The following is a 26728-nucleotide window of genomic DNA, read 5'->3' on the forward strand; positions in this document are numbered from 1 at the left end:
TCCAAACAAGGACAGGAACCCAGGCAGCCTAGCTCATTGCCATGAGCCTAAGTACTACATGATCCTACCCTTTCACTACACATTTCCCCACCCCGTGACCCCCCCACCCCCGGAGAAAGGGATTGAATCCTGGCCCTCGGCAGTGAAAGCGCGGAGTCCTAACCGCTGGACTGCCAGGGAATTGCCTCAATTACACATTTTTAATCATTTGTTTGATGTCAGCAAACACAAGCACATACACTGACACTGCTGTGCTAAACAGCCTGTACAGGGATTGAATTTATACTCTTAGATCAATGCCACCTTGAACCTAGACCGTCATCACAGTAGTGAAGTGGTCTAATCACTGAACCGGAGCATTAGAGATGAGAGGAAATGGAGAGATCCTTTTGGATCTCACCTAATGTCTTCTGATTTTTATCAACTAAGTAAGCTCCTCCAACTAAAATTTTCCTTCCGCATTTTTAGACATCCAAACTTATTCACCTTATCGAGCTAATTGAGTCAATATTCCTATTTCCAATATGAAACCAAGACACTACAATAATTTACCTGATCTCTGCTTCTAGTTTGTCTCCCTTACTATAGCAAGAGGGATCTTTACTTCACCCCAGTCTATATAGGTCTACATTAAACTGTCAATGGCTCCCCATTGCCTGGGTCAGTAGTTCTCAAATATGTACAGGAACTTATTATGGTGATGGTGGCACAACTCTGTAAATACACTCAAAACCATTGACCTGTATACTTTAAATAGGTGAATTGTATGGTATGTGAACTATACCTCAAAGTTGTTACTTTAAAAAATTTAGTGAGGAAATCAAAGCACCTGGAAGTCATGGCAGGCTATGTGTAAAATCCTAAAATGTTGAACTAAAAGCAGTTTTACCAGCAGAAAAGAAAAGTATGGTAGATATTATACATAAGATTAAAATTCACTACTTTACAACTATGTCTACAAAAAAAGCAAGTGGTTGAGCTAAGATCATCCCCAGTTTCTAATGTTTGCCTCTAATATTAAATTGCCATTTGTTCAATTGCCCACCACTGTTTGCCAGCAAAGAAGCACTAACATCAAAGACAAGGAAAATTTAAAAGGGAAACTTTAAAATTGAGTACACGCGATACAATACTTTTTATTTGTCTTCAAATTAAGACTTTACAAAAGTTTCCATATTTGGAATTACACGAAGGTTTTCTGGAGGGAAAAACTGGACAATCCCTGGCTTCCTAGAAAATGCTTATTTTTCTTGACGTATCATAAAAGATACTTTTTTCAACCTGACCTTAAATTCCCTTTCTATTTTCACCTCGTTCCACAGCGCCTTAGGCTGCCACACAGCAGAAGCCATGTATCTCCCACAGCCATAGGAGCTAAGTATCCCCCAAACACACCCAGCAGCCTTGCCCTCACAGAGGCTTCGACGTCTGAGCTGTCCTTCGAAACATGAAAGTTCTCCAGGAAAAGAGCAAAAGAGATTCTAAGCAGAAAGAATTCAGCACCAGGACAGAAACTGAGAGGGTTAGGGCATTCACACCCCGATGGGTCTGGCCTCAGTGTGGGGGAGGTTTGTGGCTGGCAGGAGGCTGGGACTGGCTGTCCTCCTGGTCTGTGCTTTATGACATGAGCAAAAGGGTGACTCCATCAGGTCTGTGCTGTACTCTGCTCTCAACACCCTCTTCTGCCTCACCCCCTCCCCAAATACATGTTGACCACGTAAGAAGGTTGACCACAGTCATAGGTACGATATGGGGACAAAGGACAGACGGACCTGATGGATCCTCATAAGAATGAACCTGGAACCCAAGACTGTGTCCTAACCATTGAGCCATCAGCCAATGTTGTGCTATGAAATCACACACTGAAGCCAAAGGCAAGAATGTGGTAGAACCAACAAAGCTGGTTTCTGTGGAAAGCCAAGATCATTCACCTAAAGTGCCTGGCCTCCCAGTAGCCGGCCCAGATTTTCTTAGCCCAAAGGACTCTCTCCTCTGAAATCCTCTGGAGCACTTAACTTTGTACTTACAACACTCTGGAAAAATTTTTTTTTCTTGTATTGCAGTTGTTTTGTCCTCATTTCTGGTACCTTTTTTTTCCTTTGCCTCATTTTAAAAGCTTATACCTAATACAATGTAGCTTTAAAAGACATCTTGGGAGTAAGGTATGGTATAAATCAGTCAACAACAAGTCTTGTTAGATTTTAAGTTCAAGAGGGGAGAAGTCATGTCCCATTCACCTTTATCAATCCCACAGCACTAAGGAAAACATATTTGTTGAATGAATTGACATTGTGATAACAGTATGGTAAAGTAAAAACATTCTTTGGCTTTTAAAAGAAGTTGACATTTAAAATTTTTTTTCCCCCCCGGGAGATCACGCCCTGTACTAGAGTATTCACACAAATGTTTATCTCTTACGTTTAAAAATTTCATCTCTCCTAACCACACACCTGCTGTCTGTACTTGTAGCTTTTTTTCCTTGATGTGATTTGCCAAAGTTTCATCCCTTGTATAGGTCTTTTTGGAGAAAAGCAACCCTTAGATTGATTTATTCTGCCTATTTTTTGTTTGTTTTCTAATAGAACAGATACAGTTATTTCAGCAAAATTATAAAGTAAAACTACAAAGAAACAAAAAATATTTGATACTTACTGAGTCACAGTTTTGTAAGGCAGAAAGTTAACAATCATCAGCATAAGTACAATAAATTATAAAGATCTGTTGATATTTTAATGGGGGAAAATAGCCAGAAGAAACACAAAAATACTTTAAAATACAACATCATTGCCACAGCGCATGAGAACACTTCCATAAAAAATTAACTATTTCCTCTTAGACACTTCATCTTTCAGCCCTCTTTGAATTTACATTCTGAAATCTTGATTTTCTACTGCAGTTTATAAACTAGCCATTCTCTCATTCCATGGACCCACAGAGATCGGTCCCACCACGAGCAAATAAAAGGACCACTTCCTGTTAGAGATACAGCACTTCAAAGCTAATGTTTAATCTTAATTGGCAAAATGTTTAGTGCAAATAAAATTATATTTAGCAGCTTAGAAAATTCCTGGTGGGGAGGCATTCACCTCATAACCCTTACTGCATCCCCAGAACAAAATCATTTCTCACTTTTCATGAGTATGAACATTGGCCATTCAAACCTACTGAAAACTACTGATGCTAATTCTGCTGTTCCTTACACAGGGCGTTTCCATAAAAGATGGTTTCAGTCACTATGCTAATGAACCATACAGTTTTTACATTTGGAAAGTTCCCTTCAGGTTGATGTTTTTTTTTTAAAAAGCAGGGTCTGAATATCAGTCACAACTGGATCTTACCCAACTGCTCCTCTGAAATGAGGCATTCATCATTTCTTGTGCTGGCCACCAAAGGTTGCATTCAAAGAAAGACCTGACGATGGGGCAGAGGAATCTCTTAAAGCAACTTCTACTCTCCAGTAATAATTTTACTGCACAGATTTGAATGCCAAAAAAAAAAAAAAAAAGGGAAAGAAGAGGAGCCATCTGATTTCAAACCTGGTGTTTTCCACTCTCAGCCAAGATTTGTTCTCCAAATGAATGGAAGCCAGAGAGCTCCTAGCCAGAGAGAGGATTTTGTTTGAGCTTCATCAATTCCTTGAATTGCCTCTCTTCTTGTTAGACATCTGTTTCCTCTCTAGCCAAGGCCTGGGGTAGCTGCTTGGGAGAACAGTGTGGCCTGCTGTGCCCAGATCTGTGATGGCAAGGGAACGAGAAGAACAGCCGGGTTTTAAGCACCTGACTCTGCTCCTTGTCTACGTTCACTGGCCCAAGGACTTGAGCCATCAGAAAGCTTGGACGACCTCTGAGGCCCGGGATGTATTGACGCAGAATCCAGGGAGGTAAACACTAGGTAGGCCATCTCACTTGGCCTGTCGACCAATTCCTCAGCAATTTTTCCATTCCCCCTGGATTCTCTCACTGAAGAGCTCAAGGATGGGGGTATGGAGGCCATGTTGGAGAGAGGGGCTCCCCTCAGTCACTATACTCTTCTCTTTCCCTTAGACTGGGGAATTTCTCATACTGGTTGGCTGACTTCCATTTGCTGTGCTGACTTTTGAGCAGTGCAGCAAAGGAAGTCTTTCGAGTGATATTTCTAGATATTTCCCGGCTCTTGGCCTTCCTGGTGGGGGAAGAGCTTCGAACCAAGGGATAGGTGGAAAAAATGGGCTTGCCCCGTGGGGCTTCCAGTAGCTGCCATATTTCCCCAGAGGTGTTACTGGTCAGATACTGCCAAGGCTTCTTCCCACTGCTGTCCCGGACGTTCACACGAGACGCCAACCTTTGCACTAGCAATTTGATGATCCCCTGGTGGCCATGAATGGCTGCAATGTGCAGCGGGGTATACCCACAACTGGACTTCACATTTACATCAAGAGCAATCCCTGCTTTCTGTGCGCCTGAGACCAAGTCCTGAAGGACCCTGAGGTCACCGTGTTTGGCTATCCAGTGCAAGGCAGTGTACCCGGTCAAAAAGTCTTTGTGCAAAGCCAGCTGGGGGTCCTCCCAGAACAAAGTCAACACCTGAATCCAAGAGCCACTGGCAAGCCTCACAATCCATTCATGCTCCCTGGCATCAAGGGGGACCAGGGATGACTTGTGCTCGGAAGATCTGGGGGGGATCAAGGCTGCAGGCCTCTCCCCTCCAGGGGCCCATGAGCTGTGTGGATGACCACACTCAACAACAGTAGCCTTAATGTCTGCAGGTTTTGGTGTCAAAGCGGCATCCACCCTTGGGCTGGACATTGCTCCCACCTTCGAGGGTTTCCTGGACCGGGGAGGGCGCCGGCTCCTTTTCAGCAAATTCTCCTCAAGGCACTCCTCATCAGAGGAGGACAATTTGGCTCTCTCTGCCCTAGAGCTCCTCCTTAGGGATCTCCTTAATTTGGGGACAGGCCAGGGCAAAGGCTGAGGGTGGCCTGCAAGGCCACCAGCTCCTATTGGGACGGGCTGAGAAGGGTGACCATCCTCTCTGTTCCTGAGGCCCTGAAGGCTCCTGCTGGGGCTGCCCTCCTTTGGAGAAGGGGCCCCAGCTGGATTCCTGAGCCTTCTCCCATCTGGGGCTCCCAGGGCAAGGTGCAGCCCTTCTTCAGAACCCCCAGGGGACTCTTTGGGTCCACTGCTGCTCTCCTCGCTGCCGTGGCTCTCCTGGTCCACAAAGTCCTCCAGATCTTGTAGGGACAGCTGACAACGAATGCTACGAAAGACTGCCAATGGAGACTTCCCGGGCCAGGATTCCGAAACAGCGGGAAAGAGAGAATGAGGGGGAGGAGGGAGGTCCGGTGGTGCTGGCTTAGATACCGGGACCCAGAAGCCCGGCTCCGAGGGCAGCTGGGGGAAGTTGTCTGGCAGCGTCGACCAGGCTCGGATGGGACCCTGGTCTCGGGCCTCGGGTATCTGGGGGTGTCTGGCCACCCAGTCTCGAGTGCGCTGCTGCTGCTTCTGCAGGGTCGAATAATGCAGGGAGCCCGGGATCACCAGCTCGGGCGGCTCTCCGTGGGGAGTGGGGCAGGACAGGAGAGCAGGTGGGGAAGCCCCGCTCCCAGCAGCCTCGACGGTTGTGGGAGGAGAGCGGGGTGCGGCGCACACCGGCGGGGGCTCCGCGGGCGCACCTTCCCGCTGCGGCCTGGGAGCCCCGCTGTAGTCCTGGGCAGGCGGGGCCGGCGCCGGCTTCTCCCAGGCGCTGGCGGTGACGGTGCGGGCGTCGGTGAGTGAGCCGAGCAGCGGCTCGCCCGGGAGTCCCCCCAGGCCGTTCTGGAGGCATTCCCAGCAGCGGCGGCCCTGCGTCTCGGCCGCCACGCATCTCGCTCCGTCCTGGGCGGCTGCGGGCACCGGCGCCCTGTGGCCGGAGCTGCCCCTCCGCCGGCCGCCTCTCCGGGCCGCCTCCCGGACCCCGCTGGCGGGGAGTCCATTGCAACCTGCCTCGGCGGCCGGGCCTGCGGCACCTGCTTGCTCCTCCTCTAGCTCCTTCTCGCGCCGCCGCCGCCGGGCTTGCTGCGGCGGCGGCAGCGGCGGCGGCGGCGGCTCCCCCCTGCGCGCGAGGAGCGGGAAGCTGGGCGCAGCTCCCCCTGCAGGGGCGGCGGCCGCGGGCGGGTCTCTGGGTCGCTGCAGCCCCTCCTCCCCCAAAAGGTCCCTGTACCTCCTCTTGAGCACCACGTACTTGGTGCCGTCGGGGTCCTGGCGCACTGCGGCCACCGAGTTGACGAAGCCCTTGAAAAGCTCGCGGCGGCGCTGGTGCTGGCTGGGGGGCGTATCGGGGTCTCGGAGGAAGCTCTTGAAGTGGCTCAGCAAGGCGGCGTTGGTCACTCGGCCCCCGGCCTGGCACAGAAAGTCCAGTAGTGCCTCCTGGCTCAACTCTCGGGCCATCGCTGCCCCGTCGTCCCCTGGCCCCGAGGTGTCTGCGTCTCGCCCTCCCTGCGCTCTCCCCCGCCAACAGAAACCCTGGCCTGGCGTCTGTCACCTGCGCCCGGGGCGGCGCCACCCGCCTCCATCAGCCACGGCCTGCTTGCAGCCCCAGAACGTGCCAAGTGGGCCGCGGGCCCCCGGGGAGAGGCCCCGGTGTTGAGCCCCCGCGCGCAGCCCAGGGTGGGAGAGGGCGGCTCCCAGGCCGCCCCTGCGCGATGCGCGCCTCGCGCAGCGAGTCCCCGCTGCGAAAGTTCCCGGGATAGGTCGGAGTCGGTTTCACCTGCGCCCTGGCGACGCCTCCTCTCCGGCTCTGGGGGAAGGGCCCGGCCCGCCTCCTCCTGTCCCTCCTCCCTCTGAGGTCTCCCCCACCCCTGCCACCCATCCCAGATGAGTCAGGCTGGTCCGAGCCCGGAAGAGCGCCGTAGGTGAGGTCGCCAGCTAGCCGGAGCCGGCAACGTACAGCTCGGCAGGTCGCGCAGCCGCTCCTGTGCAGGGGAATGGAAGGCAGGTAGGCGACCAGCCGCTCCTTTGGGTTTCGGCCACGTAGGAAACGAAAACAATAGACCTGTTCTTGCCCTCTCCTTTCGCTTCGTTAGTCACGGCTGAAGCCGCTGGGTGAGGAAGAAGGTTTAAATTAACCAGCATCTTGCTGTCTCTCCAAAACATACCTTTATTAACGATGTAGGCTGTTAATTTCAGATATCCTGAGGCAGTATCGAGGTCGGGGAAAACTCATTTTGCATTCAAAACAAGCCTATCTTGATCTGGGGATACAGCCGAGGCGGCTCCTCCGAACACCGGCTCCTAGGGATCCAAATACACCCAAGTCTGTACCGAAAAGAGAAATCACTCTGAAGATTACAGGTTGGTTAGAGGGAAAAGGAAGGCCTTTTTTCCTTCCTCACAGTCTCACGGTGCCGGAAAAATCTAATTTGATGCTGAATTCCCTAGTGACTGAGATGAAGAGGAATTACGTCTCGACAGTTAAGGTATTTGGTGCCTTTGTTTTTATCTAGTCCAAAATTTATGAACAGAAGAGATTTGTACAGTCTCTTTTGTGTTAGCGTAAGTGGTGAAGTCTTTCCCTCCGAATGTGAGGTTTCCTCTACACCTTCAGAATGTTAAGTATTACAGGCTCCTTGATTTGACCCTGCTGCTCCCAACACTGGAATGTCTGCTTGACTCTCATTCTCCACTGCGGGGCCCGAGAACTTCCTATTTCCACGTCCATTTGTAGACTAGAGCTTGAAAAACTCTAGTTTCAAAACATTGGCCTCTTCAGGACAGTAGAATCACAGCACGTTTCCTAACAGCTGCTTCCCCCCTACATTTCACTTGTCCACAGGTTGATCCTGCCCTTTCTGTCATAATCCTTCTGGTCTTATCCTGTTTCTTTATCAGTCCTACTTACATGCCAAAAATACTTTCCTTGTTTTATCTACTTACCTATCTGACTCCACGACCTCTCCCATTCTTTTCTTTAGCTGTCTTCTTATTTCTTTCCATCGTAACTGGTTGTTTATTCTCAACCCCAACTGTGACGGCAAATATGTTTGTTTTTGGGAATGCTCTTTTGGCTATATTTCGTATTTTCTCCTGCCCTGTCAATGCCAGTCTTCCTTCCTGTACTCCCCTCACCTTTCCACGCTTTCTTCTTTTGCTCTACTATTTCTAATTGTTTCATGTGTCCCTGTTCTTTTTGCTGAGGGAGGGTATTGAAAGTATGTTGGCTGCACAGTTGTCAACATGTGTTAGCATGGGCCAATTTTACTGATGCCACGTAGGCCACATTAACTGAGCTTTGTTTTAAGTCTCCAACATACCCTGGTACTTTTCCATGAATGAATTGCAATCCTTGGCTTTAAATTATTTAGGTCAGAAAGAAGAACTGGGAAACATTGTTTTCTATTTTCAGCATTTTCTTGAATCCAAACCCAATACTGGGTTAAGAGGGGGTAAGTGTTTTCCACTGAGGTCTCTACCTTAATGTCAAGCCTTTAGAATAGTTATTAAAAATAAAGGTTTTGTGTTAAACTTTAGCTTCCTTTTGTGTGTGGTTTTTTGTTTTTGTTTTTTCCTGATGGAGGCTTGATGGAACTTGCCAGGTGTGTCCACAACTGGGGCAGGAGGGAGTCCAAACAGAAAACTCAGGGGGGCACTGAAGAGTGGCAAGTGGAAAGAATCCCCCTTTGGTACTTTCCAAAACTCTGGTTACAAAATAGGGGACTTGTGGCAAGAGGGGGTGATGACATAGAGGTTTGAACTTGAAGCACTTAGGACTAGAAAGAAAGGAAGGGGTCATCAAAGTCATGGTTGTTGAAGTCAGATTATCTTTAGTTGAGGGTGGAATTAGCAGGTCTGGAGGAGTAGAAAACGGGGAAAGGGAAGAAAAAAAAAAAAACCCCATTGCTTTAGCTTTCTGGATGCCCAGGTGGTTTGGTGTCCAGATCTTCTCTCTTCCTTTTTCTCTCTCTTGTCTCAGGTTAAGGTGATAGTCAATTAGAATGCTCTTCACCTTATCTCAGGGAACATTTTTATGCTTCTCTCATGTATAGTTCCTCATCTTCAGAAATATTTATGGGGCACCTGTGTTGCCCTCGCAGTGCTGGAAGTGGGTACAAAGAACACATGCTCGAGAGCTCACTATTTACTGGGAGCAACAAACAAGAGAAATGGCTTAAACTTGTGCATTAAGTGCATCAGATGCTGGAAAAATTGAGAAGCAGCACATAAAGGAAGAGCCTAGACTCAGTTGGGGGGATTGGGACAATTTTCCAATAAGGGGCAACTTGGAGTAGAGGATGTGAGGAAGAGGCAGAGGAAACACTGGTGCAAAAGCACCAAGATCTGGCTCAGCAGAGTCTATCTGGGGAGCTAACTGCAAACAGATCGACCTGGCTTTAAGGAAGAGGATGTGTGAGGATGTGCTAGAAACAAGACTTGCAAAAGTAGGAGGGAGTCAGAAGATGAAGGACCTGGGGAGTGGAGGTGGGGTGGGGAGGGGAGTCTTTGAAGAATTCTTGGGAGGGTAATGACCCGACCAGATTTGTACTTTAGAAAGATTATCCTGGAGGTAACTGCTGGTTTGGAATCATGACCCATATTAACAAGTAAAAATAGCACTTTGCAGAGCAATAAGAATTTAACCAAATCTAAGACACTATTGACTATATGATACAGTTTGATTTCAGAGATGTTAAAATGTGTGTGTGTGTCGGGGCAAGTGCCTCTTAAAGTAGAAGAAATACAGCATGTTTAATAAAATTATATTTTTAGAAAGAAAAGTGTATTGGGAATAAGATTTGAGGATTGGATCGGGGTAACTAACTTTTTCTTTACAGCCTTATGAACTATTGGCTATTTTACAATGAGAGTATATTCCTTTTTAGTTTGAAAAAGACACTAAAGGAAAAAAAGCCATAAATGAATAACAATGACAAGGGAAAAAAAGTAATATCAGATCTTTAGACTGGAGGAGGGAGATGGAGGCCAGCAGGAAGAACAGTCTGGAAATTACTGAGACGATCCAGAAAAGGGAGCCAGTGTCAGCAGTGTCAGAGAAGGAGAGATGAATGGATGGATTGGAGAGATAGGGGGCCAAGTCAAGAGGATTTGGAGCCAGAGGAGTCTGGGGGTGAGGAGTAAGCTGGCTTTTCTCATGCATCTGGCCTGAGTCTCTGGATGGACGGTTGTAACCATATACACGAATAGTAAATGTAGAACAAAGTCAGTTTTGGAAATGGGAAAGATGATCAATTCAGTTTGGGACATCTTAAGTTGAGGTGCCTACAGACCATAAAAACAGGAATGTCTAGGAGGCAGTTGGCCATAGGCTGGAGGCTCCAAGAATGTATGACTTTAGTATATATAAACAGTCATCTACATCACAGGTGATGATAAAATTGCTTAGAAAGAGATATGCCAGCAGTGGGAAAGGAGCAGGGTGGAGGGTGAATCCACATTTACCAATGAGAAAGAGGAAAATAAACCTGTTAGGAGAATTAGAAGGAGCAGCTAGAGGGGGAAGAGGAACACCACTGAGCGTGGTATCATGGAAGCACAGAAGCAGAAGGGGGAACAGCTTTCTAGAGTTGACGCCAAGTTAGATAAGAAGTGAAATGTGACCATAGCCTGTTAGGTCGCTGGGGCCAGGTCTGGAGCAGTTTCAGAAGAGTGGTGGGGACAGACATCAGGTTACAGAGGGGTGCAGAGTGAGTAGGGTAAGAAAGACTTGACCATGAAAGGAAGGAGAAAGAGAATTCTAGATATGGAGAATATCAGATCATGTAACCTAAGATTTGTTTTTGGTAGTTGTTAGAAGAGATATGATCATGTCTATGTGCTGAGGGAAAAAAGCCAAGAGAGGATAAGTTGAAAGACCTAGAGGAGAGGGTAAATAATTGATGAAACAGGGCATGGGGGTGGGGCTGGAGTCCAGAGTCTAGGTGGAGAGATTACCTGGGACAGGACAGAGAGAGACACTTTTCCCATCGAGAACAGAAAGAAGAAAAATGGCTATTGCATTAATTAGGGGGCTAAGAGATCAGGAGAAAAGATTTGAAGAAGTCTTGGTGGGGCTGAAAAGTAGGTACAAAGGCAGTAAGTATATATACAGCTTGAAGTTTAGGTTACTGTAAGCAGGGCATCAAATATTCTTAGGTCTTGGGGCTTAAGGTTTCCAAAGTGGGATCATTTGGAGGTGAAGACAAGATTCAGAGTGTGACCATATGTAGTGGAAGTGAGAGGCACTGGAGGAGATAACATCAGGGAACTGTGAGACAGGGTGTTGAATGAGTCACGCAGGTTACTGAAGTCATCTAGGATGGAGAGGATAACCATGAATCATGTACATAAGTCTTTAGTACCATGGTATGAGTAACACAAATGGCATTTTGCCAGGAGCAGTCGCTCTGCTAACAGTGTAGTATTGTGACTGACACGTGTGTGTCATGTTCCAGATTACTGTCCTTTATTTGATCCTCAAAACAAGTATGGGAACTGTGTAGGACAGAGATCATCGTCTTGCAGGAAGTAGCGCTCCTTGCTATCAAATACGTATGTATGTTTTGTAGGATGTATTCTGATGTGCTTATTCTTTGCCTTCAGTCCAAACCTCTACTGTGGATGTAGAGTGGAATCTCCACCCAAGAAGGTGCAACTGTTCAATGTCAACCCTCCAGGTAGGTGGACAGATCCCCAGGTGAAGCTAGAGCTAAGATGTACCACGGAAAGGCAGGAGAGAAAACCAGGGTGCTGGCCCACTCTCTCTCTCTCCCCCCATTTCTTCCCTCTCCTTTTCCCCCCTCCTCCCTCTCCCCCTCCCCCTCCCCCTCCTTCTCTGTCTCTCTCAGGTTTGGATTTCCACAAGTCTGGGTACTCCCGAGGGTGCTCTGAAGTAGCAAGGGGAAAGCATTTTTGTGCTGGGCTACAAGCTGAGGTTGAGGGTGCTAAGTTACAAGCCAGATAATTGAATGCTATGGGGCTCTCTGGATTTATTTCCTTTCTCCTGTCCTGAGCCTTTAATCATTTATTTATTCATCAATATTTATTGAGGGCCTACCATGTATGAGCTTTTCTGGGGCTGGAACATAATGGTAAAGCAAACAGACAAAATCTCTTTTGGGAAACTTATACTCCAGTAGGGAAAAGAGACAGTAAACATAAAAATAAACAAGAAAATATCACCAGATAAGTGATGAGATGCAAAAGCCAACTGGTATGATACAGACTGGAGAGCTACTCTGGCCAGGATGGACAGGGAAGTTCTCTCTTAGAAGATACCAGGCAATAGGGACCTCAGTGCTAAGGAGGAGACAAGCCATGTGAAGGTGGAAGAGAGGGGAGCAGGGTGGGAAAGCATTCCAGACAGAGGGAATAGCTAATGTTTGTCAGAAATGAGTGTGATATTATAGAAAGCTAGTGAAATGCCACAAATCCCATATAAATTAGCATAATATGTTTATAAATTAATTGCCTAATAAACTTTTATGACAACTTTGTCTATATTGTTTAGTGCATACCCTTTGATCATCTCATCAAAATTTTCACCCTCCTCTTTATAGAGAATAAAAAGATAATTTATTTTCTTCTCTTAACATATGGTTGAAATGTACTCTTTTTTTTTTTTTTTTTTTTGCGTTACACGGGCCTCTCACTGTTGTGGCCTCTCCCACTGCGGAGCACAGGCTCCAGACGCGCAGGCCCAGTGGCCATGGCTCACGGGCCCAGCCGCTCCGCGGCATGTGGGATCTTCCCGGACCGGGGTACAAACCCATGTCCCCTGCATCGGCAGGTGGACTCTCAACCACTGCGCCATCAGGGAAGCCCTGAAATTTACTCTTTAATATTGATAGCTTGGAGCTCAAAGCGTTTTACTTCACACACAAATATGCTGGTTGTTTGTAGAACTGCTATAGATTTGTACCATACAAACACAAGAATTGTGATACATTTACTTCCCAAAATTCTTTTTTTTAATTTATTTTATTGAAGTATAGTTGATTTCCAATGTGTTAATTTCTACCATACAGCCAAGTGATTCAGTTATACATACATATGTATTTATATTCTTTTTCATATTTTTTTCCATTATGGTTTATCACAGGATATTGAATATAGTTCCCTGTGCTATACAGTAGGACCTTGTTGTTTATCCATTTTATATACAATAGTTTGCATCTGCTCATCCCAAACTCCCAATCCACCCCTCCCCCACCCCACTCCCCCTTGGCAACCGCAAGTCTGTTCTCTATGTCTTATTTCACAAAATTCTTATCAAAAAAGGAAAAAAATATGTGTTTATAATTGTTCATGCTTTATTATCAAGTATATTCCTAACAAGGAAAGAAACTCTGTTTTGTTTTGTTTTTTTAATTGGGAGAAGTTGCCCAAGCCTGAAATATTTTCCCCCAGCTTTATTGAGGTATACTTGACAAATAAAAATTATATATATATATATTTTTTTTTTTTTTTTTTTTTTTTTTTTTGCAGTACACGGGCCTCTCACTGCTGTGGCCTCTCCCATCGCGGAGCACAGGCTCCGTACGCACAGGCCCAGCGGCCATGGCTCACAGGCCCAGCCGCTCCACGGCATGTGGGATCTTCCCGGACCGGGGCACGAACCCGCGTCCCCTGCATCGGCAGGCGGACTCTCAACCACTGCGCCACCTGGGAAGCCCTATATATATTTTTAAAAGAAAATGAGGGACTTCCCTGGTGGTCCAGTGGCTAAGACTCTGTGCTTCCAGTGCAGGGGGCCTGGGTTCGATCCCTGGTCAGGGTACTAGATCCCACATGCACCAACTAAGAGTTAGCATGCTGCAACTAAGACCCGATGCAGCCAAATAAATAAATTAAGATAATTTTTTTAAAGTTTGAAAAAAAAAAGAAAATGAAAATAAAATAAAATAAACGAGTATGGTGTATTTGAGGAACAGAAAGAAAACCAGGGGCCAAGCTGGAGCACAGTGAAGGACGAAAGTGTGGAGTGAGAAGTCCAAACAGTGAGCAGGGTCTCAGTCCTGCAAGGCCTAATGGGGTTTGGGTTTTCGTCTAAGCGTGATGGGAAACGATTGATGGTTTATAATCAAGAGAGTTGCATGTGATTTATGTATAACAGAACATCTGGCTGCTGTGTTGAGGGTAGATTATAGGGGATGCCAAAGCAGAAACAGAAAATCCAGTCAGAGACGACTGCAGAGGGCGAGGCAAGAGATGGTGGTAGCTTGGAATAGCAAGGTATTGGGTGTAGAGTATTGAGATTTGGAAAATATTCTAGAGATAGAAACTAGAGAATGTGCTAGTGGGTTGAATATAAATTTACCAAGATTGGGGGCAGGAAGATGAGCATTCCCTTTTGGAAAGGTGAAGTTTGGGATGAACATTAGCCATCTAAGTAATGATCTAGAATAGGCAATTGCTCAGGAGTGAGGTCAGAGCTGGAGATATAAATCTGAGAGTCTTGGGCATTGAGATGGTATTTGAAAGTTATGGGATTAGATGAATTTATCTAGGGAGGGAACCTAGAAAGAGAAAAAAAGCCATTCTTAATCAGCCTCAGCATTTGGGGTCTAATCTTTAGTAGTATCTTGCTTACATATTATGACCTGTCTCAGTCATACTATGGCAATGAGAGAAACTATAAAATCCTGTTTTGTCCCCCTAAGGCCAGTCTGCTGCTTGTGGCTGTAATAGGCATTAGTGTGAGACACCCAGCGAGTAAGGTTAATTCCAGGGTCTGGAGTAAGGTCCACTGACCCCTCCCCGAATGGAAAATTCTCCCTCCATTGCCAACTTTACAAGATTTAAAAGTTTAGGGGCTTCCCTGGTGGTGCTGTGGTTGGGAGTCCGCCTGGCGATGCAGGGGACACGGGTTCATTTCCCGGTCCGGGAGGATCCCGCGTGCCGCGGAGCGGCTGGGCCCGTGAGCCATGGCCGCTGAGCCTGCGCATCCGGAGCCTGTGCTCCGCAATGGGAGAGGTCACAACAGTGAGAGGCCCGTGTACCGCGAAAAAAAAAAAAAAAAAGTTTAAAATTTGTTAAAGGAGTCAGCAGATTTTACATATAGGAAAACCAAGTTTCAGAGCTTAGTGTCTTGTGGAACTAGTGCTCAAATCAAGCTGACCTCAAATCTAGCATTTTGCACCAGAGTCATAATCTTTCCTCAACTCTCTGGAGTACTTGACTCAGTTGACCATTTTCTCCCTTTGAAATCTCTGTCTTGGCTTCTATAACCATTGGTCTTTTCTGGCTCTTCTCTTACCTCCCTGATCCAACTCCGACTCTCCCTTGCTAACTCTCCTTTCCATTTCTTCTTTACATGTTCTCTACTCGTTCTCTGGGTTCTACCTGAGTGATGTTGTCTATTTTCCCAGATTCAATTACCACCTGTATTTTAGGATTCCCAAGTCTATCTGTGATGCTCACCTAGAAAAAGCACAGACTTTCAACCAGTTGCTCTAGTCTTGACTCTGCCTGTAACTATCTCTTTAAATTGGCCAATATACAAACTCTCTGGGTCTCAGTTTCTTCATTTGTACAGTGAAGGAATTAGATCAGATGATTCTGAAGTTGCTTCCAGTACTCACACTCTGATTCCAGACTTGATGTCCCTTCTCATGATCTCTATAGTAATAATGACATTGATTGCATGCTCTGTGCCAGACATGGAACCAAGTACTTCACACATATTAATATATTTAATTCTCCGAACAAATTCCTATGCGGTAGGAGCTATTAGTATCCTTATTTTATAGTGGAGGATATCAAGATCCAAATAATGTGATTTCCTATTATATTGTAACCAATAAGTGGCAGAGCCAGGATTCAAACTCCGACAGTTTGAGTTTTGAGTCAGCATCATTTAGCCCCCGCTCTCTTCCTGCTTTTCCCTTCGAGGACCCTGATCCCTTAGCCTCACATCTCTTCTGCCTCCTCGGGACCCTTACTCCTTCTGTTACCCCTCCCCCTTGTATCTTCATCCTCTTCCTCTCTTCATTTTCAAGGGCTGATTTCCTTCCTAAAACAAAACAAAACCAAAAAACGGGCACTTTGATCTGAACCGCCCTCGTTCAGTCACTGCCTTAGCTCACCCTCAGCATTCCTGCGTGTGTCACCTCCTCGCAGAGGCCTTTCCTGACAGTGTGGATGAATCAGCTTCCACTGCGAGGCACCTCCAGGCACTTCTATTTGGGGAAAGTTAAGTTTGAGATGCCCATTAGGTATTTAAGTAGAGATGGCAAGTGGACGATTGGATATGCAATTCTGGTGCTCTACTTTCACAGCACCTAACACTCCACTATTAAAAATAAATTTTGTATTTGTTCATTTTTATGTGGTCCCCTCAACAAGAACACAGGTTCCGTGAGAGCTAGGCCTGTGTCCTCTTCACCACTAGCAAGGAATTAGCTCGGAATAACAAGGTGTATTCGTTTCCTGGGGCTGCTGTAACGCATTATCACAAACTGGGAGGTGGAGGTGGAAGCAGTAATATAACAGAGATTTATTCTCTCGCAGTTCAGGGGGCGAGACCTTGGAAACCAAGGTGCTGGCAGGCCAGACTCCCTCTGGAGACTCTAGGAGAGAATCCTTCTTTCCCTCTTCCAGCCCCTGGTAACTGTCTACATTCCTTAACTTCCTTGGCTTATGGCCACATCACTCCCATCTCTGGCTCCATCTTCACATGGCCTTCTCCTCTTCTGTGTGCTTCTCCTCTTCTGTCTCTTACAAGGATATGTGTCATGGGATTTAGGGCCCGCTCAGATAATCCAGGATGATCTGATCATAAGAACCTTAATTTAATTACATTTGCAGATCTTTACCTTTTTACAAATAAAGTAACATTCGCAGGTTCCAGAGAGTTGGACATGGACGTATATTTTGGGTGGCCACTATTCATCTCACCATACAAGGGAATAGGAGGAAGTTCAGGAATGTCTCCCCAGCCCCACCCCTTCTCTGTTTATCCTGGCTAAATTAAATGCTCTTCAAGATTCAACTCAGTGGTTGCCCAGTCAAGGGAGCCACACCCCCAGCCCCAGTACATGCCTCTCCTATAATAATAATAGCTAGTGCATATTCAGCACTGTTTTAAGGGCTTTATGTGTACGAACTCACTTAATGCCTGCTACAACCCTATGAGATCGTCCCCATTGCTATCTTGATTTTATCAAAAGCTAATGGTCCGTTTTGTTGTTTCTCTTCCGCAGTAGACCTCCCCCCAGGGCAACAGCCAAGACTTATTATCTCTCTGTCCCCAACATATACCATGGCATTTCCAGGCTGTGTGTGAAGGCTGGTGGGTTGAATAAACGACTGAGCAAGAGATAGGCTTGGCAGGGTTTTGAATATCAGATTAAGGTATTTGGATTTGGGGACTTCCCTGGTGGTCCAATGGTTAGGACTTGGCACTTGCACTGCTGTGGCCTGGGTTCAATACCTGGTTGGGGAACTAAGATCCCACAAGTTGCACGGCACAGCCAAAAAAAAAAAAAGACATTTGGAGTTTATCTTGTAGATCATAGGTGGCCAACAGTTTTAAAGGTGAGTAGTGATAGGATGGACCCATCTTTCAAATATATCCTCCCCTTGGGAGAAATGTCATCAAATATTGTTTTAATTATCATCTCCAAGTACATCCCTCCCCCTCCACCCCCTGGGCCTTCCTCCTGAGCTCTAGTCTCACATTGCCTGATTCTTGCTGGGTCTCTCTAGGCTCAAATTCAGCATGTCCAGGCCAGCCTTCGTCATTCTTCCCACCAAAGCCACTCTTCCTGTTTTACTGAGCTCAAAGGCATCCAAACTAGACAACTTGAATTAATCCCACTTTCCTCACCCCCACTGCCAATTAGTCATCAAGTGCTGTCAACTCCATCTCATGAACTTTATCTCATATCCATTCGCCTGGTCTCTGCCATAGTTCAGGCTCTTGCATCTTTCTTTTTCCTTTAATTAATTAATTTAAAATTTATTTTTGGCTGTGTTGGGTCTTTGTTGTTGCTTTGTTTAGTTGTGGCGAGCGGGACCTACTGTTTGCTGTGCTGTGTGGGCTTCTCATTGCGTTGGCTTCTCTTGTTGCAGAGCATGGGCTCTTAAGTGCATGGGCTTCAGTAGTTGTGGCATGCGGGCTCAGTAGTTGTGGCTCATGGCCTCTAGAGCGCAGGCTCAGTAGTTATGGTGCACGGGCTTAGTTGCTCTGTGGCATGTGGGATCTTCCCAGACCAGGGCATGAACTCGTGTCCCCTGTATTGGCAGGCGGATTTTTTTTTTTTTTACATAATTTATTTATTTATTTATTCTTTGGCTGCATTGGGCTCTCGTCGCTGGGCGCAGGCTCCCTCCAACTGCAGCAAGCAGGGGCCACCCCTCGCTGCGATGTGCAGGCCTCCCACCGCGGGGGCCCCTCCCATCGCCGAGCGTGGGCTCCAGGTGCGCGGACCTCAGCGGTTGCGGCACACGGGCTCAGCAGCCGTGGTTCACGGGCTCTAGAGCGCAAGCTCAGTAGCTGTGGTACGCGGGCTTAGTTGCTCCGCGGCATGCGGGATCTTCCCGGACCAGAGCTCGAACCCGTGTCCCCTTCACTGGCAGGCGGACTCCCAACCACTGCGCCACGAGGGAAGTCGAAGGCTCTCGCATCTTTCACCTGGACTATTGCGCTAGCCCCCTGACCAGTCTCCTCACCTCTAGTTTCCCCTCTCCAACTCCAGTCCATCCTCTACTCTGCTGCTCATTTTATAAGACTAAAAACCAGATCTGATCATTCACTTTCGTGTTAAAACAATAAACAAACAAAGCTCCAAAACAACTCTGCAATCGTTCTTCATTGCGTACAAGATCAAGACCTTCGAGATCTACCTGCAAAGATTTACTTTTCTTCCTTATTTATTCACTTAACACATGTGTATTGAATGCCTACTATGTGTCTGGTACTGTACTCACTGCATTCATATACATGTCACAGGCAGTGAGAGAAATACCCTAAGGAAGATTCTACAACTAGAAGAGGTCGATAGTGGCATCCTTGCTATTTGCTTTCAGGATATACTGTAACTTTTTTGCTCTTTGTATGCCTGTTGAGTGGATTTACAGATTATATTTATCAGTATCTAGTTTCAAATTAATCTTAACCAAGAAGGAAAGTAATTTTAAAAAATTCTCACAAGGAAACTATGAACTAAAGATAATACTAAACTTTAAACCAAGGAAATAATGCCATAAGCCTAAGGGAGTGGGGCTACACCTAATATGAGCCTTAGCAATATTAGACGTAAAACAATATCTAGGGACTCCCCTGGTGGCGCAGTGGTTAAGAATCCACCTGCCAGTGCAGGGGACACGGGTTTGAGCCCTGGTCCGGAAGATCCCACATGCCGCGGAGCAACTAAGCCTGTGTGCCACAACTACCTAGCCTGCGCTCTGGAGCCCTAGAGGCACAGTTACTGAGCCCGCGCTGCAACCACTGAAGCCCGTGTGCCTAAAGCCCATGCTCCGCAATAAAAAGAAGCCACCACAATGAGAAGCCCGAACCCTGCAACGAAGAGTAGCCCCTGCTCGCCACAACTAGAGAAAGCCCACACACAGCGAGGAAGACCCAAGGCAGCCAAAAATAAAATATGCATAAATAAATAAATTTATTTAAAAAATAGTCATTATATTAAAAAAAGAGATAAAAGTGTATTTTTTTTTTTTTTAGGAATACAAGTCCAAGTAGACTTGAGTTCAGATTTTTTTTATTATTAATTTTATTTATTTATTTTTGGCTGCGTTGGCTCTTCATTGCTACGCGCGGGCTTTCTCTAGTTGCAGCGAGCTGGGGGGCTACTCTTCGTTGTGTGGCGTGCGGGCTTCTCACTGGGGTGGCTTCTCTCCATGCTACAACATGGATGAAACTTGAGAATATTGTGTTAGGTAAAAGAAGCCAATCACAAATAACCATGTATATGAACCCTGTTCATAGCACCTGAGGAAATGTTAATATGTTCCATTTATATGTTATGTGCAGTGTGGGCAAATCCATAGAGACAGAAAGTAGATTACTGGTGGCTTGTGGGAGGGGAGAATGGGGAGTGACTGCTAATGGTATGGGGAGATTGAGTCCAATCATGACCAATGATTTAATCAATCATGCCTATATAATGAAACCTTGATAGAAACTCTTAAGGAGGTTCAGAGTGTTTCCTGATTGGTAAGTGTATCAATGTACCAGGAGGCTGGCACAAGCTCCCAAGCCGCCCCCATTGCAGACTTTGCCTTATGTATCTCTTCCATTTGGCTGTATCCTTTATAATAAAACAGTAATTCTAAGTACAGTGCTCTCCTGAGTTCTGTGAGTCATTCTATCAAATTATCAAACCTGCTGAGGGGTCATAGAAACCCTCAATTAGTAGTCAGGCTGGTCCATCAGAAGTGCAGATGGCCCCCTGAATTTGTAGCTGGCGTCTGAAGTGGGGGCAGTCTTTTGGGACTGAGCCCTTAATCTGTGGGCTCTGCAAAGTGTCAGACTTGAAAGGAATTGTTGGACACCCATTTGGTGTTGAAGATTTGCTGGAGAGCTCCGGGGAAGGTAGCATTTGCTAAGTGGGCCATTATCTAAGAAGTCTGAGAACACTACAGAACAGTACTTAGTACAAAATCTTGAATACAGATAGAAAGTAGCAACTGTGCTACTTTGAGGCACTTCAAGTGAGAGATAAAAGTATTGACATTTTTAGAGTTGAATTGTACTTTACAATACAAATGTTTACTAAGGGTACTTTTCAAAAGACACTTTCTCTTCTTATCAACCTTTTCAAAGATAATGAAGCCTGTCTACCCAAAATTACTTAGGGATAGGTCTGTCTGAAAGTGAAAGGATGAAATTGGAGGCTCTCTTTTAGCCATATGATTATATATATTTCCATCAGGGAAAAAAATCTCCCTGGATCTTGAAACAAACCAGCTGCTGCTATCCAAATATGTATGAATGCAACACATTCTATTTCTTTAAATAAGTATTTTTATTACACTGACTCTTTTGGAAAGGTTGATTATTTCCATACTTGCTCTGCACCATCCTCTCCTCTTTGGTCTCCTTTTGTTCCCTCTTCCCCCAGATGGGAAGAAGGACATTCTCGGAAATTCACATATACAAAGGCAGAAATAGTCAAGATTATACAGGCACAAGAAAAAGTCCACTATGAAAAAAATTACATCACTCCAATAAGTTGGGAATAAAGGATGTTACATCCTACTCTTTGTGGCAATGAGTAGGGGAAAAGAAGGACAAAACTTCAAAGCAATTCATCTGGCATAATATAAACTAAATATTTATAAAATGAATATAAATAATATGAGGATTTTTTAAAACAACTGCAAAAATAATAAAGAAAATAACTAGTCTGTGTGTGGACATAGGGTCTTCCTTGTGAAGACTCATACCGTTATCAGATGTGTGACTTTGATCGTACTAAATCGTAATTCCTGCATGTGGCATTAATTTGCAAGTTAAAATTTTGATAAAAGATTTGTTTTCCCCTAGACACAAGCAATGTGTCTAATTTTAGTGTAATTTTAAATGAGAATATCTACTGTGCTTCCTTGAATTAGTTCATCGAATCATGATAAAAATGGTATAATGACTTTTTTTCTCATTTTAAATGACTGCCATTACAGTCTTATGATGGGTCTTTATAGATTGCCTTTTGCACTAGAGAAAACATCTTATATTACTTTCCTCGTATTTTAAAACTACAGGAGCCCCTGTTCATAGCACCTGAGGAAATGTTGAACATGAGTAAAATTATGCAGGCGAGTTTTAGTTTGCTAAATGAATAACACTTTAGTTCACCCAAAGTGGCTCTTAGAGACTAAAACAAGTAGTTCATTTATTTTTAGCTGCTGATTTAACTTCAGTTATAACACTTTTATTTAGGAAATGACTTCCTAGGAGAAAGTATTAGGCAGCAAGAAGAGAAATAAATATGGAACAATCTTTAAGGTTCCATTAGACAGAAGGCTCATGACACTACGAAGAAATGAGGCCATTCTGTAATTTTACCTTTAAAATGTATATTAGATTTGTAATAAAAATAAATATGTATCTTTTAATTTTAGTAATGAGTTAAATATATTTACAAAGCGGGCCGTGCACTGTAGTGGAAGGAGCAGCGTGTAGCAGTCTGCAGTGCTGGTCCTACGCTGAAACCGTCCAGCTCTATGATTTCAGACTTACAAGTTAATATAGGCTTCCTGACTCCTGATTCCTCATCCTGGGGAACCGACTCAAAAATGTATAATAGGGCTTCCCTGGTGGCGTAGTGGTTGGGAGTCCGCCTGCCACTGCAGGGGACGCGGGTTCAAGCCCTGATCCAGGAAGATCCCACATGCCGCGGAGCAACTAAGCCCGTGCGCCACAACTGCTGAGCCCACGTGCCACGTGCTACTGAAGCCTGCGCGCCTAGAGCCTGTGCTCCGCAACAGGAGAGGCCACCACAGTGAGAAGCCCACGCACCGCAATGAAGAGTAGCCCCCGCTCACCACAACTAGAGAAAGCCCACGCACAGTAACAGAGACCCAAAGCAGCCAGTAAATAAATAAATAAAAATAAATAAAAACAACCTTTAAAAAAATGTATAATATACTTCCTAGCTCCAAATTTCTGTGATTAATTCTATAATCATCAGGGTGTGCATACAACATTAACATGTTTTAGGAAGAGTAAAGAGCCTGGGATTATAGTCACACTAAATGGATCTCCAGTTCTGCCACTCACTTGCAATGGAACTTTGGGCAAGTAACCTTTCTGAATCCCAGTTTATTCGACTTTAAAACCAGGTTAGTAATACTACAGCAGACACTGGCAATGCCATGCCCCAGAGCCCCTCAGCCCAGGGCAGCTGCAGGGGCAGCGCGCAGCCCGGTCAGCTGCCCACCTCTGCCTACTTCCAGCTCCTTCCCTGCCCCTGCGCTTCCTCTGGTGCACAGCGACTTGCACAGCCCAGAAGCACCAGGGATTTGATGTCCCCAAATGCAACCCTCCACCAGTGAGAGACAGTCTTCCTGGCTCGCAGTGGAAGAACTCGGAGGCACATTAACACGGCTCTTCAGTGGGTCCCCAGCTGGATCAAGTCCCCATTCCCCACAGTGGTGAGCAGCTCATTGACAAACCCTGTATTGGTTTTTCTCTCCTGCCTGTCTCATTTTCTCCACTATCTCCTTTGTGCTTCCTGGAATCACCTCCCAAATAATCTACTTGCACACAATTTCTTATCTCAGGTTTTGCTTTTGGTAAATCTCACTTCGCAATTGCTGTGCCAGTTAATTGAGAGCGTGTGGAAAGCAACTACTAGGTCCAATAGTTAGGCCCTAACAAATAGTAATGATTATTATATCTAACAATTGAGACAGAATTTCATGGTTCTAGGAAATGTTTAGATTGTGTTTTATAGTTAAGTGATTTTACAGCCTGCTAAAGTATATTTACATAATTTTATTAGGTATCTAAAATGCACAGAAAATTTTGTAAGTGGGGAAAATTTAGATATGATTAAAAATTGGGTATAGAAAATATTTGCTAAGGATTTTTTCTCTTCCATTTTTCATTTCTCCTTTTCATTGTTTCTATACTGAAGTCATATTCCTACTTCTATATGAAATGTCATAAATTAAGCACTATTACCTTGAAGAAATAAGTAGAAGAGTATTAACAATATAGGAAATAGCTGGTACATAAATATAAATCTTTTGAGGGTGGGGGAGGGAAGGACTGGAAGTCTGGAATTAGCAGTTGCAAACTATTATATATAGAATGGATAAACAAGGTCCTACTGTACAGCAAAAGGAACTGTATTCAATATCCTGTGATAAACCATGATGGAAAAGAATATGAAAAAATATAGGGCTTCCCTGGTGGCGCAGTGGTTGAGAGTCCGCCTGCCGATGCAGGCGACACGGGTTCGTGCCCCGGTCTGGGAAGATCCCACATGCCGCGGAGCGGCTGCGCCCATGAGCCATGGCCGCTGAGCCTGCGCGTCCGGAGCCTGTGCCCCTCAACGGGAGAGGCCACAGCAGTAAGAGGCCCGCGTACCGCAAAACAAAACAAAACAAAACAAATATATATATATATAACTGAATCACTTTGCTATACATCAGAAACTAACACAACTTTGTAAATTAATAAAGTAAATTTAAAAATATATATTTTGACTACTATTCAATGATTCCACAGTGTTTAATCATGAAAAAGTCATTTATTTGACTTTATCTCACATTACAATTCTACAGAAGAATGCCAGATACTTTGTATTTCCTTCATGCCAGGAATGAATCCTTTAATCATTTCTTAGTCTATGTCTTTCCTAGGCAAATGTATTTAACACCTATGCGTAGTTTCCTGTTAATGTCTCTGTTCAATTTAAAATGCATTCTTGGCTTGTACGAAATTCCATGGGTAAGGACACAGCTTATGTGGAAGTTCTAAAAAACGATAAAATGGAGTAGAATGAATGTTGTAGCAAGCAGCTGTAGGTATGTCAATACTACCAATTCCTAGTTGCACAGCCTAGCTGAAAAGACCTCTCTAGGACTTCTGTATTTATCTGCATAGGCTTGAACCCTCTGGGCTCGCTCCAAGACCAAAAAGGCTTCCCTTGGGCAGTGTCAGGTATATGTGAAGGGAATATTTTTTCTTTTATGTTTTAAAAGTTATTTTTATTGAGATATAATTGATATATAACATTGTGTAAGTTTAAGGTGTACAATGTGTTGGTTTGATACATGTATATATATTGCAGTATAATTACTATGATAGCATTAGCTGGCACCTCTATCACATTACATAATTATCAGTTCTTTTTTGTGGTGGGAATGTTTAAGGTCTAGTCTCTCAGCACCTTTTTTTTTTTTTTTTTTTGGCCGTGCTGCGTGGCACGTGGGATCTTAGTTATCCCACCAGGGATTGAGCTCATGACCCCTGCAGTGGAAGCACAAAGTCTTAACCACTGGACCACCAGGGAAGTCCTGCAACTTTGATTTTTATAAGACAGTATTGTTGTTTACAATCACTATGCTGTGCATTAGATCTCCAGGACTTATTTATCTACTGGTTGCAAGTTTGTACCCTTAAACGTCTCCTCAATTCCCTCACACCCAGTCCCTGGTAACTACCATTCTACTCTGTTTTTACAACTTCAGTTTATTTTTGGTTCTACATATAAATGATATCATATAGTGTTTGTCTTTTTCTGTCTGACTTATCTTACTTAGCATAGTGCCATTAAGGTCCATCCATGTTGTTGCAAATGGCAAGATTTCCTTCTTTCTCATCGCTGCATAATATTCCATTCATCCATTGATGGACACTTAAGTTGTTTCCATACCTTGCCTACTGTGAATAGTGCTGCAATAAACATGGGAGTGTATATATTTCTTTGAGATCCTGTTTTCATTTCCTTTGGACACTTACCCAGGAGTGGAATTGCTGGATCATACGGTAGTTCTATTTTTAAGTAATTATTTTTTTTATGAATGTATGGTGACTTGGGTATCCCAATATATTGGTAGTGGGAATATAAATGTGTTGGTTCTTTCTGAAAAATAACTCTATGTATCAAGAGTTTTAAAATATTCACCCTTATAGATTCAGTAATTTCACTTTCAGGGACATTTCTTAAGGAAATAATAGAAATTTAGATACAGGTATGCAAAGATGTTTATTGTGCTTTGTATAATAGCAGGAAGGAAGAATGAAAGGAACAGAGGAAAGCAGGAAGAAAATAAAGGAGGTAAGGAGGAAGGAAACAGAGAAAAGAGAGAGAAAAAAAATGAAAACAACCTAATATTCAATAACCAGGGAGTATTACATAAATTTTGATGTGCTCATATGATGGAGTATTTTGCAGCCATAAAGAGAATCTTATTTATCTACAATAAGGGTTGATATCTTTTACACTTAAAAGTTAGAAAAAATGTTAAATTAGCTCAAGAAAAAAAGTTAAACACTCCTTATGGAAATAATAGGCAAATGATATAAGTAGGAAATTTATAAAGAAAGAAAAAAATGGCTAGTAAAAATATTTTAAAAATTCAATCACTAATTGTGATATAAATTTAACTTAAAAAAACTATGTTATTCTTTACTATAAAAATGGCAGTTTTTTTTTTTTAACATCTTTATTGGAGTATAATTGCTTTACATTGTTGTGTTAGTTTCTGCTGTATAACAAAGTGAATCAGGGACTTTCCTGGTGGCGCAGTGGTTAAGAATCCGCCTGCCAATGCAGGGGACACGGGTTTGAGCCCTGGTCTGGGAAGATCCCACATGCCGCAGAGCAGCTAAGCCCGTGAGCCACAACTACTGAGCCTGAGCTCTAGAGTCCACGAGCCACAACTACTGAGCCCGCACATCTAGAGCCTGTGCTCTGCAACAACAGAAGCCACTGCAATAAGAAGCCCGCCCACTACAACTAGAGAAAGCCCACACGCATCAACGAAAACCCAATGCAGCCAAAAATAAACAAATAAGGCAAAGATTTTATTTATTTATTTCTTATTGAAGTATAGCTGATTTACAATGTTACGTTAATTTCTGGTATACAGCAAAGTGATTCAGTTACACATATATATTCTTTTAAATATTCTTTTCCATTATGGTTTATTACAGGATATTGAATATTGTTCCCTGTGCTATAAAATAGGACCTGTCATCTCTGCCCGAAGGGGTACAACTCTGTTACTCCAGAACTTCCCACTGTGTTGGCTGAGGCTTTTTTGGGTCTATATTACGGTTCAGATTCCCCTTGTGCCCAATCTGG

General features: G+C 44.5%; 1 protein-coding gene and 1 long non-coding RNA gene across 2 annotated transcripts; one reads left to right on the plus strand and one right to left on the minus strand.

Annotated features, from left to right (window-relative positions):
* Positions 1-2708: 2708 nt before the first annotated feature.
* SOWAHB (sosondowah ankyrin repeat domain family member B) lies at positions 2709-6693 on the minus strand. Its single transcript, XM_032633561.1, has one exon. It carries the CDS (start codon positions 6402-6404, stop codon positions 4014-4016), a length of 2391 nt encoding a protein of 796 aa, XP_032489452.1. The 5' UTR covers positions 6405-6693; the 3' UTR covers positions 2709-4013.
* Positions 6694-6712: 19 nt separating this feature from the next.
* Positions 6713-11626, plus strand: LOC116754690. Its single transcript, XR_004350136.1, has 3 exons — positions 6713-6951; positions 7143-7432; positions 11550-11626. It is a non-coding gene; the product is annotated as an uncharacterized LOC116754690 (long non-coding RNA).
* Positions 11627-26728: the final 15102 nt, after the last annotated feature.

Source organism: Phocoena sinus, chromosome 5 (assembly GCF_008692025.1).
Source record: "Phocoena sinus isolate mPhoSin1 chromosome 5, mPhoSin1.pri, whole genome shotgun sequence".
NCBI classification, from domain to species: Eukaryota; Metazoa; Chordata; class Mammalia; order Artiodactyla; family Phocoenidae; genus Phocoena; species Phocoena sinus.

Excerpts from the sequence above, each read along its gene's own strand:
- SOWAHB (XM_032633561.1), bottom strand. The coding sequence starts at position 6,404 with ATGGCCCGAGAGTTGAGCCAGGAGGCACTACTGGACTTTCTGTGCCAG.